We start from the raw sequence: 19429 nt of genomic DNA, 5'->3' as shown, positions 1-19429 counted from the left end.
AGGAGTGGGTACCTTTTGGGAATTGGAAAGTATTTCTAAATAATGGCATTGCACCTGTGTTAACATTGCTCAGATCTGCTCTTATTGCACTCCGATGACTGATAATCTTTCTAGAAAGATGGACACCCCCTGCCCCTGCCCAGTAATTTCCAGGCTCAATATAGGATCAACAGGCTTCACCTCATATCTTCATTTTCCTGGTATGATACACAAATAGCTTGGTGGAGACAGTACAGAAATAGAAAGAGGTTATCTCAGGGGTCCCTTTAGGTCAGTAGTACAGCAAGGTTAAATGCCCCCCCATCAGATTTATTTTGTTTCCAAAGAATTGGTGAGATTGTTGTATCAACTCAGGACAAACAGAGAGGACTCCTGTTCGATAGTGCTTGGGGTTTACAGCTTTGGGTGGTATAGAGACTGTAGACCCAGGTAATGTGTCAGCTTGGACAATTTCAGTTGTGGTAAACACACATTGGTCACTAGAGTTAACATTTTTCTTCCCCTTCCAGTTACAGGTGCAGAATGGGCCTATAGGACATCACGGTGAAGGGGAGCCAAGTGGTATTCCCATAACTGTGGTGGTGGTGCCAGTGTTTGCCCTCATCATGGTAGCAGCCTGGGCCTTCATGAGATACCGGCAACGACTTTGAAAAGCTTGCTTTCTTCTAGTGCTCCCAAAGAAGAAGATACATTTCTCTCTTTCTCTCACCCTCCTCCCCTGCCATTCTCCTATAACTTTCCCTCTCTCTACATAGCCAACACACAATTTAAAGGGACTGCTACCCAACCAGAACCTTGCTGCTCGAAATCTCTAAATCCTCATATTCTCGTGGGAGAGTAAAGGCATTGTTTGAAGGAAAGCTGAAAGAAGGACTTGCTTAGAACAAATGAAGAGTTATATATTTTACTAGGACCACCAATAGAAGTTCAGCTGCAACCCAGAGAGGAAGAGGTCCAGTCTTCCCATCACCATGCGTGATTCCTTTTTTCTTACCTGGCATGTGTCAAAGATCAGCTGTAATAAGAGGAAGAAAGGATTTTTCTCTTTAATGATCTTCGTTGGGAAGTTTTTGTGGCCTTTATTTAATTTCTAACTACCTACTTGGGCACCTACTTTGTATCAAACAAAGGTGAATGAGAAGAGAATTTCTACTTTTTTAAAAAAGCAAATATATATATACACACACACACACACACACACACACATACGTATTCATATATGATAGTATAATAGTGATGCCTTATGGAGAATTAAAGAGGTAGAAAGCAACTCTGGTTTCTGGGTTTCTGATGTAAGAATTAAGGGATAATCTCAATTGAAGAATTCGATACATAGCGGGAGTGAGAGAGTGAGCCTTAAGAGAGGATGCAACTAATTAAAAATCTTAGAACAATATTTCTTCTCATAATAGCTGTGGTGAAGTTGAGGTAAAATGCCATAATCCAGCTTCGTGCAAGTCAGTCTGTTTAAAAAACTCGGGAGATGTAAATATAAACCTTACTAATCTCTGGGCTACCCTAGTGACTGTTTTGGTACCTTACAGACCTGTTAAAGGATCAGCTGGAATGACTGTGGTCAGAGCTATAACTATGGCGATGGGGCCAAACCAACCCAGTGAAAAAACTCAGGCTGTCTACCAGTCTTTCCTGTTTCTCCTAACAGGCAAAATCTGAGAAAGGAGCTGCTCCCAGCAGGATGGGCATGAAATCAGCTCTGCTTCAATCCAGTTAAGTTGAAAGGGTTTGGATTGCTACTGTTTTTTGAGAGGTTCTGAACGCTGGTTATGGCTTTTAATGAATAAATCATTTTGCGGGGAAGGGGAAGAAAAGAGTTTTGTTTGTTTTAGGGGCTAGGGAAGTTTGGTGGATGTTTCAAGGGGAAACCTTATGGATGAATGGATGTTAGGGAATACCAAGGATATAAATGAGGTGGGAACCCTCCTGTTCATGTGGTATTGAAGGTTGGTTTTAAAGCACTAAGGAGAGCTGAACCAAGACTTAATTTTCTGGCTTAAAGAAGATCATTTGCATCCTCTAAATATACTGGCCAGGCTATAGGCTTTATATAATCTTGACAGCAAGAGTATGAAGACTTTCCCTCAGGCAGTCAGTTGTGTCCAATTTTTAGCATGGATGATCTGGTAAGAATTTTATAAATGTTGATTGGACATCAGCTTTGTTATGACTTTTACAAAGAAGCAAAATACATAGCCTCCATTCCTAAAGGGTTTTTTTTGGGTTCCAGTTGAGAAGAGAACACCTTTACACATAAAATAATATACAGTTACCTCTATAGGCAGGGCAATGTAAGTTAGTGTCAAATTTATATTGCAAACCAAAGGGAACGGTTACTGAGAATAGAGGCACTTGAGAAAGTTCCGTGGAGGAAGGGGACAAGTTAAGGACCCTTGAGGAGCTCACAGTCAAGAGAATTCATAAATAGATGAGAAGTTAAAAGTATATCATCAGGTTAAGTAATAGTTGAGAACAATAATAAAAGAAATGGTACTTTTCAGAGTATGATGCAGCTACAAAGACGTGCAGACACATTTTCTTTTTTCTTTTTTTTTTTTTTTAGGAATTCAGAAAAAGCTGTCACATAATGGCATCAGGCCAGAGTGGAAAGGGAAGGCTTTTAAAAATAAAAACCCCAGTTAAGACCTTGCCTCTGGGTCACCTATTGGCATAAGAAGAAACTTGCTGTAAACAATCCTAAGAGGATTTCTGACTTCAGACCTGAACTGTTCAGTACCTCTGAGACTCACTTAGACAACTGCATTCATAGGTTCCATGGAGAAACAAAACCCTAACAGTATTCCAGTTCTGACCTCAACCAGCCCCTCTGTGGAGGCACAACCTCGGGTGCCCTCCCTGTATCTGGAGGAATGTGCAGCAGCTTCTGCAATGGGCCTGCTTTCCTCCCAGGATTCCTTTCGGGGTTTGGACATTAACTCCTGAGAGGACCTTGAGACATACAAAAGGAAGCAAATGGCAAGCAGGAAGGAAAGCTATTTTGTTTTTTGTTTGTTGGTATATGTAAATAAAAACACCTATCCTATCCCATCATTGGTAGAGGTTTTGCTTTGGTTGATAATAGGGATTCCAATGCACTTTAATAATTCAGGTTTTCTCTGGAATTAAATAGCATTTAAAGATCAATATAGTAAAGGTTTAGGCAAGTATGCTACTTCAATTATATTCTTATTTCTGATTCTCTAGAAAATTAAATTATTATGATGAAGTATTGGAGCCCATTGTAGGTCATTACAAAATTCATCCTATTTATAGATTGAATCTAACATTTCTATCACTTTATCGATTGTAGCTAATATTCTTCCCACCTAAATTACTATGTTCAAAGTTTTAAAAATTGAATGAAAATCTTTTTTAAGACATTTACTCAAAACACTTCTCTACATTTATCATCCTATATTATACATACAATTCTAATAAGACATTGTTTGCTTCAGTCGTCTCTCTTTTCTTTTCCTGCCAAGTTTTAACCAATGCTATTGATTTAACTTAATCACACCATCTAGACATGTATAATAGAAAAAGGAAATTAATACCTGTTACTACATTCTGTGCCAGGTACTAAACTAAACCCTGATTGGTAACACTGTTTCTTCATGCCTCACAACTCTGAAGTCTAAATATTGTTAAAAAGACACTACAGAGAATAAATTGTTCTACTAAGATTGCATAGGTGGTAATAATAGAATCAGGATTTAAACTTAGGACTTCAGGTGCCACCACCAATATTTCCTTACTGGCAGTGGTTCTCAAAGTGAGGTCTCTGGACAAAAACATCAGCATTACCTGGGAACTTGTTAGGAAAGCAAATTCTTGGGCTCTACCCTAGACCTACTGAATCAGAAATTGAGTAGGGCACCCAGCAATCTGTTTTAATACTCCTTCCAGGTGACTGATGCACATTAAAGTTTGAGAATCACTGCTGTATGCCAATAGTCACCCTTTTCTCAGGTTAGAATCACCCAGAGAGCTGATAAAAATTCTGATGCCCAGGCTGCACCTAGATCAATTAAGCAGAATCTCTAGGGGTGGGACTACAGCAGCAGTAAAACAGAGTTCATCATGTAATTCCAGTGTGCAGTGTCAGAAAAAAAAAACGCTCTGGCATTTAAACCTAGACACTATTTAAATTATTGAATTACATACGGGCATTGCTCCAGCCAAAAATGAGAATTTCACTTGGGCCTTTTTGGAGCCCAGCTCTCCATTAGCTTCTGCCTCAAGTATAGATGTGGAATAAGAAGTGGAGCAGTATTTGGCTTCTGATTTGCAAACTCCAGCAAAATGTATTAGTGAGCATGTCAGTGTGTGCATCTATTAAATTAAAACCAAATCATAGAACATTGGAGCTGAAAGATTCTAGGATGAATCTGTCTTAAAGATGAGAAAATCAAGGTTCAGAGACATGAACTAACTTAACCCAGATCAAAGACAGTCTGTGGCAGAGGTGCCCTTTCTGTCTCATATATATGTCTTGAATGTATCCACTATATGAACATAGACAAAACTATCCTTTTTATCTCAGTCCACTTCCATCTTCTTTCTTTGGGCCTTGAATAAAAATCAGAAGAACTGATTTGACAGCTGAAGGGTATTGCAAGCATCATGCAGAATTGGGAGATTACACAGAGTAATCTGAGAAAGACCTTGTATCAAATTCAATCAGATGAGCTCTTCTGAGACTGATTCCAATAGTTCAAAACTAGAAAAGTTTTTTTTTTTTTTACAGTGGACATTGTTTTTGTTGTGTAGATGAGCAATTTTTAAAATATTTTTTAAAATGAAACAACATAAGGTTCTCAACTATGTGGGAGAGTAGAGTTCATGTAATTTCATGTGAAGCCAATAAAGATTTTATTCTAATCTATTTTAGTTGAAATTTATCTTTGGACAGATGAGAGTTCTTTTCTTCATTCAACAAATGAGTGCCTACTATGTGCTAGGTGCTGAAAATACAAATATAAATTAAATATGGTCACTCTAATCTGAAATAGCTCATCATCTGAAAGTGGGGGAGTATTTGTTGGTGATCTTGATGTTAAAGTATTTTTCTGATATCACCTAGAAATAGTAGATTGAGTTGTGAAGCTCTTTACCTCTCATTTATAATAGGTTTACAGTTGGTTGCTATCCTGGGGTAAGCCCCTTTTGCTGTTTCTCTTTTTATCTGCAAATCTTTTTGAGACAAGCACTAACATCCAAAAGGGCAATTGCTATCAAAAGGAAGACAGTATTTTAAGGAATTCTCTTCTGATCAGAACCAAGTTCTTAACAGCCATAGTCTCTTGCCTGATGTTGATATTTATAGAGAGGCTCCAAAGCACTTGATCTGCTTACCTGATACACTTGATGATACTGTAATAACCTATATGATAAGAAAGCATTGTTGTGTCTAAAGAATCAACTTATAGCAACCACTAGGTCTTGTTTCTAAATGTTTTCCTTACTGTTCATATTCTCTTTCTTTTTGCAGGGGAAAAGGGGAAAGGGAGAGAGCTGAAATGTGGTTTCAAATGCAAGTCAATCATTAACAGAGTCATTTACAAAAGAACTTTGTATTTACTGTAATCATTAAATTGCTTGACCAGTCACAGGAAAATGGGTGATCCTTCTTACTAGTTTGCAGATTTGCAAATGGAATCACAAAATTGAATCCCATTTTAATTCTGTATCGGCAATGCTGATTTGAATATGAGTTTCTTATTACTGTTTTTGACGTTGAACATTGTTTTTGTTGTGTAAAATACATGCGCATTTTACCTCCAAGACATGTTAGTCTTTATAAGATTATTTTCCTTATGAACCTTATTTTATTTTGCTTCCTGTCTACTTTGATCCTAACGTCATATTGCATGCCTGGATCTAAACAGCAGTCAGTTTCTCAGATCAAATAGATGCCCTATAGCAATTTGGAAGACATATGGACATAAAACCATATTTTCTAAGGAATACCATTATAAATTAAATATGTTAATGATGCCATCAAAACAGATGATAATCTCTCTTAAGCTTTGCTATTTGATACCAGATACAGTACATGAAATAATAGTGTATCTAACTGTGCCTAACTTAGTATTGGCATTCAACAAAAACTTGTTGCATTTGTCAGTAAATCTTTACAATCTTTTCCACCTTATTTTGGGGGTTGTTGAATAAATATCTCCTTATTTAACCACCAACTTCCTAGGGTAACACTCTGACAGAGCAATGGAAAGAGAAAAAGAAATCTAAATGATCAATTGGAGGCTTAACTTTGACATAGAAGATTAGGAGATAAGGGCTCTATCATGTACTACTAATAATAATTGGCTAACAATTATTAAGCTCTCATCAATTTATTTCAATCTTAATCTTATTTTAGCTACTGTGCTAAGCCCTTTACATGTGTTTATTTAAGCCTCACAACAACTCTATAACTGCTGCTATTATCCCAATTTTACAGATGAGATAAGCAAGACATAGATTAATTTGCCTAAATTACACAGCTATTAAGTGCCAGAGCTGGGATTTAAACTCAGGCAGTTTAGCTCCAGAATCTACATACATAACCATGACACTATGCTGTCTCTACTCTCCATGGTTCCAGACACTACATTGGGCCATCCTTTTCCATAACTTATAAATGTCAGTGAATTCTCACAACTATGCGAGTCAGTATCAATAATTCTATTTTTATAGATAGGGTAACTCAAGGCTTAAAGAAGTTAATAACTTGCTCAAGATACATTGCTAATTAGTGCCAGACGTGGGAATTCCCTTCAAGCCAGTGAGGAGTCTATTTCTTTTCCATCATTCCAGGAAATTAAAGTGTATTAATTATACTGAATTTGGTTCAACCATGCTGGCATAGCCTTCCATTATGGATAATAGGGAATTGACTGCATTAGGTTAAATGTTCTACAACAATAGCAGTAGTAGTACCATTCGTTTTATACAAAGTTTGAAAGCAATTACCAACATTTGCTATCTGACTTGTCTTCCCTCCATCCCCCAAAACCTTACAAGATACATAGAAGACAGAAAAGGGTTTGTGCCACAGGATGTGAAAGGATTTGTCAGAACTGAATATTGACTTTTGCCCAAGTTACCTTGTATATAGCTGACTCTGATATGAAAAGTCATTATTGCTGTGTCATATGACTTAAGCAAAGACCAGACCTGGAGTCAAAGTGCTAGTGTCTAACTGTAATGTGTACAGAATGGCCATTTTCTCCCTTGATGGGCAAAGAAGGTATGTAAGTTATCAATTACATAATAAACCACTGCAAAACTTAATGGCTTAAATTTTTTTAAATTATTTTTAAAAAGATTCTATGAATTGACTGTTTCTTCTGCTACCACCTAGAGTCACATGGAACTGCATTCATCTGATGGCAGAAGAAAGGTAAGTAGTCCAAGATGGCCTCTCTCTCCTGTCTGGTACTTAGTGCTAGCTATAACCAAGGGTGCCTTGCTTTTTCTCCACATGGCCTCTCATTTTCCAATAGACTAGATTGGGCTCTTCATAGCAGGGGAAGAGGGGGTTCTCAGGGAATTGTTCTAAGAAGGCAAGTCCCAATGTGGAAAGCACTAGTCAAGCCTTTGTACTTGTCACACTTGCTGATGTTTTATTGGCCAGACCAGGCCATGGCCAAGCCTAGAGTCATTATCGGATGGGACCTAAACCCCACCTCCTGATAGAAGCAGGGCAAAGAATTTGTGGTCATTTTTAATCCACACAGGAAGAAACCAAACTTCAAACAGCGAAGACCAGGGGTCAGCAGATTTTTTCTCAAAGGACGAGATAGTAAATATTTTAGGCTTGCAGGCCTTGGGTCTTTGCAGTTTTGGTATGAAAGCAACCATAGACAATATATATGCAAAATGGTGTGGCTGTTTTCCAGTAAAACCTTATTTACAAAAACTGAGGTCCTGCTACACTATAGTTTGAGGACTGCTGCCAAGGACTATCGCAGGTTGAGATCGACTTTTAAGGGTGAAAACGAGACTTTTAAGAGTAAATATTTTAGGCTTGCAGGCCTTGGGTCTTTGCAGTTTTGGTATGAAAGCATCCATAGACAATATATATGCAAAAAGGTGTGGCTGTTTTCCAGTAAAACCTTATTTACAAAAACTGAGGTCCTGCTACACTATAGTTTGAGGACTGCTGCCAAGGACTATCGCAGGTTGAGATCGACTTTTAAGAGTGAAAACGAGACTTTTAAGAGTAAATATTTTAGGCTTGCAGGCCTTGGGTCTTTGCAGTTTTGGTATGAAAGCAACCATAGACAATATATATGCAAAAAGGTGTGGCTGTTTTCCAGTAAAACCTTATTTACAAAAACTGAGGTCCTGCTACACTATAGTTTGAGGACTGCTGCCAAGGACTATCGCAGGTTGAGATAGACTTTTAAGAGTGAAAACGAGAGAAGAAAGCTCCCAAATGTTGATCCCTTGGAGTCCCAAATTGAGCATTGACACATTTCCTAGGAAAGGCTCTTTTTAAAAATCTCTTATCCTACAAGAAAGAGAAGCCAGGGAAAGTTCAATGAAAATTTCCCCTGCTGTAATTTTGGAAATGAGTTGAAGAGTGACCATTGTCAGACTTCATGAAGCACCCATCATAGCCAGGATACCATCCAAAATTCAAGGATTCACCTAAAAGTTATAACAATATTAAGAACTCACCAGGCACTTTATGGAAGTTATTTCATTCCATGCTTAAATGATCTCATTGGATTGAAATTATTACCGTATGTTAAAGATGGAAAAATAGAACTTTGGAGATGTGAAGTTAACTGTCTCTAGTTAATATCATTATTAATGTTAAAACCTAAACAGTCAAGGTTTGAAACCAGAACAAGAACATTTTCTGGCTCCTTATACTCCACCACATTGCCCTTGCCTTTTGAGTTTGGAGGAAAGTAATCTATGTAGAAAAATAACTTACTGGAAAAATTATTTGGTACTAGTCACACACACACACAAAAGAGTGTCTCTTCAGGTGCAGAAAAAAGATAGGGAATAAGAAAGGATTGGTAGTTTTCTCCTACCTGTTTTAAATATTGTGCATTAATAGAACTTGAGGTATAGTAAGGCCAAAAGGTCAGGAGAAAACTGACATTGAAAAGATAGTTTGTTACTCACAGTTTCCAAGAAAAGAGGACACACTATGCCATGGGGGCCACACAGGGAAGCACTGATGCTGGTCACAGGGCAGAGGGAGAGGGAGGAACTGTGGGCAAGAGACTTTATTGTGATTTCCATGAGAAGGAACAGACAAGGCCAGGTAAGCAGGCTTAGGATTGGCTAGTTTGAATACTGTCAATGGTCTCTGTGGCATAGGGGCTGTCCCTAGCTATCTGGTACCTGGCCTTGGGGTGATTAGGGCATGTGGATAATGGCCCTAAGTGTGAGAGCTCAGAAAGGAGGTAGTTGGAAGGTGGGCTCTGGATTGTCTGGTTTGTATTTGAAAACTGTGCTCATGGGAGAGTTGTTCACTATCTCTAAAAATTGACTAACACTGGGAGGAGTAGTCCATTCAGGGTCAGGAAGGCCCCAGATGTCAAAGCATCAAAATACAGAAAGTAAAAAACACTGGTTACACTGCCACTACTACTACAGTGGGATCTCTGTCCCTCTAATTTCTGCCTTTACTCCCAAACCTACAGAAATGATTGAGATAGCCAAAGGTAATCAGAACTATCTAGAAAATAGCCAAGAACAAGGAAGGAAGCAAAACAACAACAGAGGGTTCTGGTTCAAGATGACAACATAGGAAAATCCTGATCTCACTTCTTCTCACACACTGAGTCTACAGCTACATACAGAACAATTTTCTCTTAAAAAAACCTAAAGACTGGCTAAGTGATGACCACATCAGGCAAACAAGAGGAAAACCACCTCAAACTGGGCAGGAGGCTGGGATACAATCTTGCCATAAACCCCACCCCCAGCACAGTGGCACACAACCCAGAGAAAACTCAAAACCCGAAGCTTCTCCCTGAGGAGCAAAGGGTTTTATTTCCACATCAGTAACCTCAACTTTTAGGACCTGCACCAGAGAGATGACCCCCAACATCTTTGAAGACTAACAGGACCCACAAGACTGTAGTAATCTGGGAGACATTTCTTAAAGGGCCCATGCACTGAGAAGAGCACCAGGGCTCAGCTCATCCATCAGCCAATCACACCCAGACTTAAAGTGAAAGAGGCTCGAAGATCAGGAACAAGACAAGGATGACCACTATCACCACTTTTATTCAACATAGTATTGGAAGTCCTAGCCACGGCAATGAGACAAGAAATAGAAACAAAAGGAATCCAAATTGAAAGGAAGAAGTAAAGCTGTCATTGTTTGCAGATGGCATGATACTATACATAGACAATCCTAAAGACACCACTGGAAAACTACTAGAACTCATCAATGAATACAGTAAAGTTGCATAATACAAAATTAATATACAAAAATTTGTTGTGTTTCAATACACTAACAACAAACTATCAGAGAAAGTAAGAAAACAATCCCATTTACAATCACATCCAAAGAATGAAATACCTAGGAATAAAATCTAAGGAGGTAAAATGACTGTACTCGGAAAACTATAAGAAATTAATGAAAAAAATTGAAGACAATACAAACAAATGGAAAGATATACCATGCTTATGGATTGGAAAAATTAATATTGTTGAAATGAACTTACTACCCAAGGAAGTCTACAGATTCAGTGCAATCCTTATGAAAATACCAATAGCATTTTCCACAGAACTAGAACAAATAATTCTGAAATTTCCATGGAAATACAAAAGACCCTAAATATCCAAAGCAATCTTGAGAGAGAAGAGCAAAGCTGGAAGTATCACACTTCCTGAATTCAAACTATACTACAAAACTACAGTAGTCAAAAACCCACGTTTATACAGAAATTAGCCTACAACAAAGGAGGCAAGAAAATACAATGGGGAACAGATAACCTTTTTGGTAAATGGTGTTGGGAAAACTGGACAGGAACATACAAAAGAATCAAACAGGACAACTTTCTCACCCTTTATGTATAAATAAACTCATAATGGATTAAAGACTCAAATGTAAGACCTGAAATCATAAAACATCTAAAAGGAAACAGAGAGAGTGCATTCTTTGACATTCTTCTTAGCAATATATTTTTGGATATGTCTCCTTTGGCAAAGGAAACAAAAGAAAAAATAAACAAATGGAACCTAATCAAACTAAAAAGGTTTTGCACAGTGGCAGAAACTATCGACAAAATGAAAAGGCCGCCTAATGAATGGGAACAGATATTTGCAAATGATATATCTGATGAGGGGTTAATATCCACAATATACAACTCAACATGAAAAAAAAGAAAAAAAACCCAATAAGCTGATTAAAACATGGGCAGAGGACCTGAAGAGTTTCCAAAGAAGACATATAGATGGCCAACAGGCACATGAAAAGATGCTCAACGTCACTAATCATTAGAGAAATGCAAATCAAAGATACAATGAGATACGACCTCACAACTTTCAGAATGGTTATCAAAAAGACAAGGAACAAGTGTCAGTGAAGATGTGGAGAAAAGGGAACCCTCATGCACTGGTGGTAGGAATGTAAATTGGTGCAGCCACTATGAAAATAGTATGGAGATTTATCAAAAGCTAAAAGTAAAACTACCATATGACCCAGCAATTCCACACCTGGGTATATATAAGAAGAAAAGGAAAACACTAATTCAGAAGGCCAACAGCTGAAGTTTCTGTGGAAATTCTGGAGGCCAGAAGGGAGTGGCATCTGGCGTCATATATTTAAAGTGTAGTAACCTTAAATGAGTGTAATCTATAAATATATTGAATCACTGTGTTGTACACCTGAAAACAATATAATATTGTAAATCAACCATACTTCAGTTTAAAAATAAGAAAAGAAATTACGTTTTTTCTCGTGGTGAATTCTCCTCAGGCTGAGTTAAAGCATACTTGTATCTTTTTGAAGATTCCTGGGTGCGCTGGAAAATCCTCCAGTATTGCATACAACACATTTACACAGTAGTACATTCTTCTTTTCTAAATATTAATGTGTGTGTTAATATGATCGACAAGAGGATTAGTCAAGAGAGATAAGCTGTTCATGGTAACTTCCTTATTTTGAGTTGATTCCATTTACAAGCAATTCTATGTAGAAATGATTTTTGAAAAGACAAAGAAAATGATGTATGAAACAGTGATGATCATGATAATGATGCACTCTTCTGGAAAGAGCTAAAAAGAAGCTAAAGTCAGTATTTTTTTATACATCAATTCTTTTGAGGTATACTCGGCATACAATAAAATGCACAGATTTAAGGATGCGGCTTGATGAGTTTTGACTTGTAAGCACCATCCTGTTTTAGTCTGTTTGGACTGCTATATTAAAATACCTTAGACTCGGTGGCTTATAAACAAGAATACTTAATTTCTCACAGTTCTGAAGGCTAGTAAGTCCAAGATCAAGGCACCAGCAGATTTAGTGTCTGGTGAGAACCACTTCCTGGCTCATAGATGATGCCTTCTCACTGTAACCACACAAGGCAAAAAGGGTGAAGGATCTCTCTGAGGCCTCTTCTATAAAAGCACTAATCACCTTCCAAAGACCCCACCTGCTAATACCACCACCTTGAGGGTTAGGATTTCAAACGTTCATCTTGAGCACACCCCAGTCAAGATTCAGAAGTTCCCCATCACTCCAGAAAGTTCCCTCCATCCCTCCATTACCTCACATCAGGAAAACAGTGATTTAAATTCTGTTCCCCTATATTATTTTCTGGACTATTCCAGAACTTCATACAAATGAAGTCCTATATGAAGTTTCTTTGGTCTGATTTCTTTCTATCATCATAATATCTATGAGATAGATACATCCATGTTTTTACACATGTCGGAAACTTGTTCAGATTTACTGAGGATTATCGTACTGAATGAGTATGCCAGTTTGTTTGCCATTCATCTATTCAGTACTGGTTATTTTTTTCCAGTCTGTGGAATAAACTTGTGAATAATGCTGCTATGAATATCCACATACGAATCGCTGTGGGGAATGTCCTATGGCTAGAATCACTGAGATGTAGGGCAAGTATAAGTTTAACTTTATTAGAAACAATTATTATCCACCCTACCTTTTCTACTCATGACACTATTTATTCTTTTGTTCCGTTAATCACCCCCAACACATTCCATTTTTATAAAGTATGAGAGGATCTGAGTCTCTCCTCAAAATTCTTACAAAAAGAAGCTTCCATTCTCCTCTCCATTTCGTAATTTCTTAATTACAAATTGAAGCCTTGTCTCATTTTGGTTTCAGGAAAAAAATGCAATCACTGTCTTAAAATTGCACCACACCCACTGATTCTTCCCCTGTGACTTCTCCAAGAGACTGTGGGACCACTCAGCCCAAGACATACACTTCACTTTTCCTAATTTCTCCCATGTTTCCTCCTCTCTAAGAGCCCTGTGCCAGGATCCCCAGGATCACTTAGCACAGCCCCTCCCCCTCGTGAATACACCATTGTTATATAAGAGCTTCCCCCTCCCTCCTCCACCTCTCTGGGGATGCCCAGCCTCCAGCCTCTCTCTGCTCTCCTCAGGACTAGACTGCTGTTTAGGAGTTGCTGTTGCAGGGATAGTCTTGCCTGCCTCCCGCTGGAGTGCATTTCTTTGGTCACAGGCTTCCTCACTCATGGGGCCTGCCTGGGCCCAGGCCCACCTGGCAGGTGATCTCTGGCTGCCTCTGCTCTGGCTACTCCTGTTTCCGACCTGCTGCTCCCATGACCCCCCAGGTTGGCGCTTCACTTCCTCTGAAATTGTGATCCCCAGGAAGGTGTCCCACAGAGTGCGTGGAGCCACAACACAAGGCCAGCTCTCCTACAAGGTTCGCTTCAGTGGCCAAAGACACGTGCTTCACATGAGAGTCAAGAAGAGCTTGCTGCCCAGACATTTTCCTGTTATCACCGATAATGACCAAGGCACCATGCAGGAGGACTACCCTTTTATCCCCCGAGACTGTTACTACTTTAGCTACCTGGAAGGGGTTCCTGGGTCCATGGGTACACTGGACACCTGCTGTGGGGGTCTGCATGTCATGCTGCAGGTGGATGACTTCACTTACAAAATCAAACCACTGGAGGCTTCTTCCAAATTTGAACATCTGATTTCTTTGCTTGTGTCACACAACATATCAGCTGAGCATGAGAAATGTACAATTGAAGGGAATGATACAAATCAAGCATATGAGGAGGCAATGATTGCTGAGATGCCTAGAGCAGCTCCTGTGTATTTGTGGTGGCTGCATAGAAAATACTTAAAAGTTCACTACACAGTTTCTCATACCTTATATCTTATGAACACTAATCATACACATATAGTTGAGAATATAATGATTTTAAACAACATAGTCCATACAATTTACATGCATAATCTTCTCAAAGTTCATGTATGTACATTGTGCATATGGAATAGTAGAGATGCTTTTGATATAACTCAGTCAAAGTTTAGTGGTATTGCAGATGCTATAGCTCACTTTGGTTATTGGAAAATGTATGTGTTTAGACAATATTCTCATGATACCTCAATCCTTTTTACTGGAAATAAAGTCCATGACACTCAGTATTTTGCCCACCAAAATGGAATATGCAATCCCAACTGGAGATCATCGTATGTATTCCTAGCAAGTTATCACATATTTTTTGGTGCTACTATTTCAGCACATGTACTATGTCATATTCTCGGCTGTCCACATGATTCAGCTGGTTGTCATTGTTTTTGAAGACATCGCTGTGTCATGGCTCGTGAGCCTGGTCTTCTAGATGTGATGAGCAACTGTACTTATGACAAACTGCACTGACGGATTTCTACGTGGGATCCCTGTTTGAGTCAACAAAACGTACCGTTCAACAATTTTCCTTATGAAGCTCCTCGCTGTGGTGACAAGATCATAAATCAGAGGGAAGAATGTGACTGGCACCTTAAAAGACTGTGCTAGGGATCCGTGTTGTCAGAACCATTGTGTCCTCACCATTGGCAGTGATTGCAATGAAGGAGGTTGCTGCGTTAAGTGTAAATATGCTCAACCTGGAACTCTTTGCAGAGATACTCTTGGTATTTGTGACCTACCAGAATACTGTAATGGGATATCGAATATTTGTCCAACAGACACTTATATCCAGGATGGAATCCCATGTTCGCCATTAGCTGTTTGTGTGAGAGGAGACTGTAGTGACCGTGATATGCAGTGTCAAGCCCTCTTTGGCTACAAAATAAAAGATGCTGCACCAGCATGCTATAAAACATTGAATATCATAGGTGACCGATTTGGGAACTGTGGTGTGAGGTTGACTTGAGGAGGAAGTAAAAGTGTTCCTTGTGAAGCAGATGATATTTTCTGTGGAATGCTGCACTGTGGTGGTATCAACGAAGTTCCTGGTGGAGGTCAGCACACTACATTTTGTCATATAATAGTACATGATGTTAAACTAGAAAGCTACTTTGGGTTCGATGCCCACCATGTGTCATGGGCAGCAGAAATGGGGCTTGTAATGGATGGTGCAACATGTGGCCCAGGAAGCTACTGTAAGGGCCAAAATTGTACTTTTTTTCAAGACCTTGGTTTTGACTGTAATGTCAAGAAATGCAGTTACAGAGGGGTGTGCAACAACAGAAAACATTGTCACTGTCAGCAAGGTGGGAAACCACCAAATTGTAGCTCCAGAGGAGCAGGTGGTAGTATAGACAGTGGCCCTCCACCTGACAGAGAATCAGGTCTTCGAGGCAAAATAATAACTAGTGTAGACATGGGTATAGCTGCACTGTGTGTTTGTTTCACCGTTCTCTTTTCTACAATGTTTGTTGGTATCATTTTTCATGTAAAAGATGTTCTAGAAGAGAGAGAAGAGGAAAAAAATGTTAAAAATCGGAAAAACCTTGAACACAAGAAACACTAATGAAGAAAGTCACATTGGCACTTACTGGAAGAAATAATGAATAATCACTCCGATAATTATATAATCCTACAGCTATTCCAAGGTTGTCATCCTGAAATAAAATGAATTAAAAAGGGTTTGTGTGTTTAAACGCATTTATCATTTAACGACTATTCATATTCACACCATTCCTATAGATGATAGTGGTAACTCTTAGATTCACTAAAAAGAACATGTACTTATTTAAGGTGTGGATTCTAATGTTTTATAGATGTGTCTGTAGCAAATCATGTTTGCACCAGTGTGCACTTTTTAACAGTTTATTGGGCATTTCCCCAATTGGTTATGTAACACCATTTTTTTTTTTGGTTCATTTTTTGCTACTGTTAAATAAGCATGAAAAAAAATCTTGACAGATACAGAAGAAAGATAAAAAAAACTTTTGTCATAAACACGTGAATGTCAGCAGTAGTTCAACAACCTGCTAAGTATGAAGTCTGGCACGAAGTCTTAGGCTTTCAGAGATGCAAGGTCATATCTTACATGTTACATTGAGAGATGAAAAGTATGTTTCCAAAGTTTTGTGATAGTAAAAACGAAAGGACCTAAGAAGGGCCTGGAACACGTTAGGCACATAATACACACTAACTCTAACATTCTCATTATTCTCACTATTATCTTGGGTTGTGCAAAACCTGGGGTATTCCAAGTATAATAACTTTGGCATTGTACCATTATTTTAAAACCATCACACATGGAGCCATTGATCACTGATATATCACTTCTTCAAACCTCTGGTTACTAATGTCAGAGTATGTCACATTTAAAATGTTAGGAATGACCTGAGTCCATCCTGTCTATAAAGTACAGGGTGAAAATAGCTACATAAAACATGTACAGAGGTTAAAATTTACATTAAATGACTAGAAGAGGGTCTCATAAGTGATAGATGTTACATTCATACTATTTAAATGCCCTAGGCCCTGGACCAAATCTCTTTCTGTAAATACAGATGAGGGTAACTACCTAAGGGTAGAGAAAGGATGCAGAAGGGAATCAATAGGATTGCCACCCTGCAACATAGTAATTTGTCCATCTTTTATACAGTTCTGTTAACGAGTATTTCTTATCCATGTAGTTTATTTGGTAAAGTGATCTACCTATTCATCCAGGACAGATCTGAGTCCCAGTTTACTCTACCCTTGTCAAACATGCGTTTCTGCATTTGCACTTGGCACCAAAATCTACTAAAATCGAAGATGAATTACCATTTACTAACATGGTTATTTCTTTTTTTTTAAATTTTATTTATATTTTTATACAGCAGATTCTTATTAATTATCCATTTTATACATATTAGTGTATATATGCCAATCCCAATCTCCCAATTCATCACCACCACCACCCCCCCCACTTCCCCCCTTGGTGTCCATACCTTTGTTCTCTACATCTGTGTCTCTATTTCTGCCCTGCAAACTGGTTCATCTGTACCATTTTTCTAGGTTCCACATATACGCATTAATATATGATATTTGTTTTTCTCTTTCTGACTCACTTCACTCTGTATGACAGTCTCTAGATCCATTCACGTCTCTACAAATGACCCAATTTCGTTCCTTTTTATGGCTGAGTAATATTCCATTGTATATGTGTACCACATCTTCTTTATTCATTCATCTGTTGATGGACATTTAGGTTTCTTCCATGTCCTGGCTATTGTAAATAGTGCTGCAATGAACATTGGGGTGCATGTGTCTTTTTGAATTATGGTTTTCTCTGGGTATATGCCCAGTAGTGGGATTGCTGGGTCATATGGTAATTCTATTTTTAGTTTTTTAAGGAACCTCCATACTGTTCTCCATAGTGGCTGTATCAACTTACATTCCCACCAACAGTGCAAGAGCATTCCCTTTTCTCCACACCCTCTCCAGCATTTGTTGTTTGTACATTTTCTGATGATGCCATTCTAACTGGTGTGAGTTGATACCTCATTGTAGTTTTGATTTGCATTTCTCTAATAATTAGTGATGTTCAGCAGCTTTTCATGTGCTTCATGGCCATCTGTATGTCTTCTTTGGAGAAATATCTATTTAGGTCTTCTGCCCATTTTTTGATTGGGTTGTTTGTTTTTTTAACATTGAGTTGCATGAGCTGTTTATATATTTTAGAGATTAATCCTTTGTCCATTGATTCATTTGCAAATATTTTCTCCCATTCTGAGGGCTGTCTTTTCGTCTTGTTTATGGTTTCCTTAGCTGTACAAAAGCTTTTAAGTTTCATTAGGTCCCATTTGTTTATTTTTGTTTTTATTTCCATTACTCTACAAGGTGGATCAAAAAAGATCTTGCTGTGATTTATGTCAAAGAGTGTTCTTCCTATGTTTTCCTCTAAGAGTTTTATAGTGTCCAGTCTTACATTTAGGTCTCTAATCCATTTTGAGTTTATTTTTGTGTATGGTGTTAGGGAGTGTTCTAATTTCATTCTTTTACATGTAGCTGTCCACTTTTCCCAGCACCACTTGTTGACGAGACTGTCTTTTCTCCATTGTATATCCTTGCCTCATTTTTCATAGATTAGTTGACCATAGGTGTGTGGGTTTACCTCTGGGCTTTCTATCCTGTTCTGTATCTATATTTCTGCTTTTGTGCCAGTACCATATTGTCTTGATTACTGTAGCTTTGTAGTATAGTCTGAAGTCAGGGAGTCTTATTCCTCCAGCTCCGTTTTTTTCCCTGAAGACTGCTTTGGCTATTCAGGGTCTTTTGTGTCTCCATACAAATTTTAAGAGTTTTTGTTCTAGTTCTATAAAAAATGTCATTGGTAATTTCATAGGCATTGCACTGAATCTGTAGATTGCTTTGTGTGGTATAGTCATTTTCACAATATTGATTCTTCCAATCCAGGAACATGGTATATCTCTCCATCTGTTTGTATCATCTTTAATTTCTTTCATCAGTGTCTTATAGTTTTCTGCATAGAGGTCTTTTGTCTCCCTAGGTAGGTTTATTCCTAGGTATTTTATTCTTTTTGTTGCAATGGTAAATGGGAGTGTTTCCTTAATTTCTCTTTCAGAGTTTTCATCATTAGTGTATAGGAATGCAAGAGATTTCTGTGGATTAATTTTGTATCCCGCAACATTACCAAATTCATTGATTAGGTCTAGTAGTTTTCTGGTGGCATCTTTAGGATTCTCTGTGTATAGTATCATGTCATCTGCAAACAGTGACAGTTTTACTTCTTCTTTTCCAATTTGAATTCCTTTTATTTCTTTTTCTTCTCTGATTGCTGTGGCTAGGACTTCCAAAACTATGTTGAATAATAGTGGCGAGAGTGGACATCCTTGTCCTGTTCCTGATCTTAGAGTAAATGCACTCAGTTTTTCACCATTGAGAATGATGTTTGCTGTGGGTTTGTCATATATGGCCTTTATTATGTTGAGGTAGGTTCCCTCTATGCCCACTTTCTGG

The 19429-nt window shown here is 38.3% G+C and overlaps 2 protein-coding genes and 1 pseudogene across 7 annotated transcripts in view; all 3 read left to right on the top strand.

Annotated features, from left to right (window-relative positions):
• The window catches only part of SYNJ2BP (synaptojanin 2 binding protein), an 81631-nt gene extending 75832 nt beyond the window's left edge, over positions 1 to 5799 (top strand). For 4 of the 6 annotated variants that reach the window (XM_061180979.1, XM_061180980.1, XM_061180977.1 and 1 more), the window contains one exon: positions 510 to 5799. In XM_061180979.1, coding sequence (XP_061036962.1) covers positions 510 to 650 — 141 coding nt within the window. In that variant the 3' untranslated portion in view covers positions 651 to 5799. The remainder of the gene's footprint in view (positions 1 to 509) is intronic. The other 2 variants (XR_009699440.1, XR_009699439.1) reach the window with 2 other exon arrangements.
• Positions 5800 to 7382: 1583 nt separating this feature from the next.
• Positions 7383 to 14784, top strand: LOC133084722 (disintegrin and metalloproteinase domain-containing protein 20-like). Its single transcript, XM_061181488.1, has 3 exons — positions 7383 to 7417; positions 13861 to 14316; positions 14748 to 14784. The coding sequence occupies exons 1-3, from the start codon at positions 7404 to 7406 to the stop codon at positions 14782 to 14784; spliced, it is 507 nt and encodes a 168-aa protein (XP_061037471.1). The 5' UTR covers positions 7383 to 7403.
• Positions 14785 to 14794: 10 nt separating this feature from the next.
• Positions 14795 to 15983, top strand: LOC133084721 (disintegrin and metalloproteinase domain-containing protein 20-like; annotated as a pseudogene).
• Positions 15984 to 19429: the final 3446 nt, after the last annotated feature.

This window comes from Eubalaena glacialis, chromosome 2 (assembly GCF_028564815.1).
Source record: "Eubalaena glacialis isolate mEubGla1 chromosome 2, mEubGla1.1.hap2.+ XY, whole genome shotgun sequence".
NCBI classification, from domain to species: Eukaryota; Metazoa; Chordata; class Mammalia; order Artiodactyla; family Balaenidae; genus Eubalaena; species Eubalaena glacialis.
This window is presented reverse-complemented; position numbering and strand designations above follow the sequence as displayed.

Coding starts and splice junctions, on each gene's coding strand:
- LOC133084722 (XM_061181488.1), top strand. Junction 14,317..14,747: donor ATGCCTAGAGCAGCTCCTGT/GTATTTGTGGTG, acceptor CTACTATTTCAG/CACATGTACTATGTCATATT.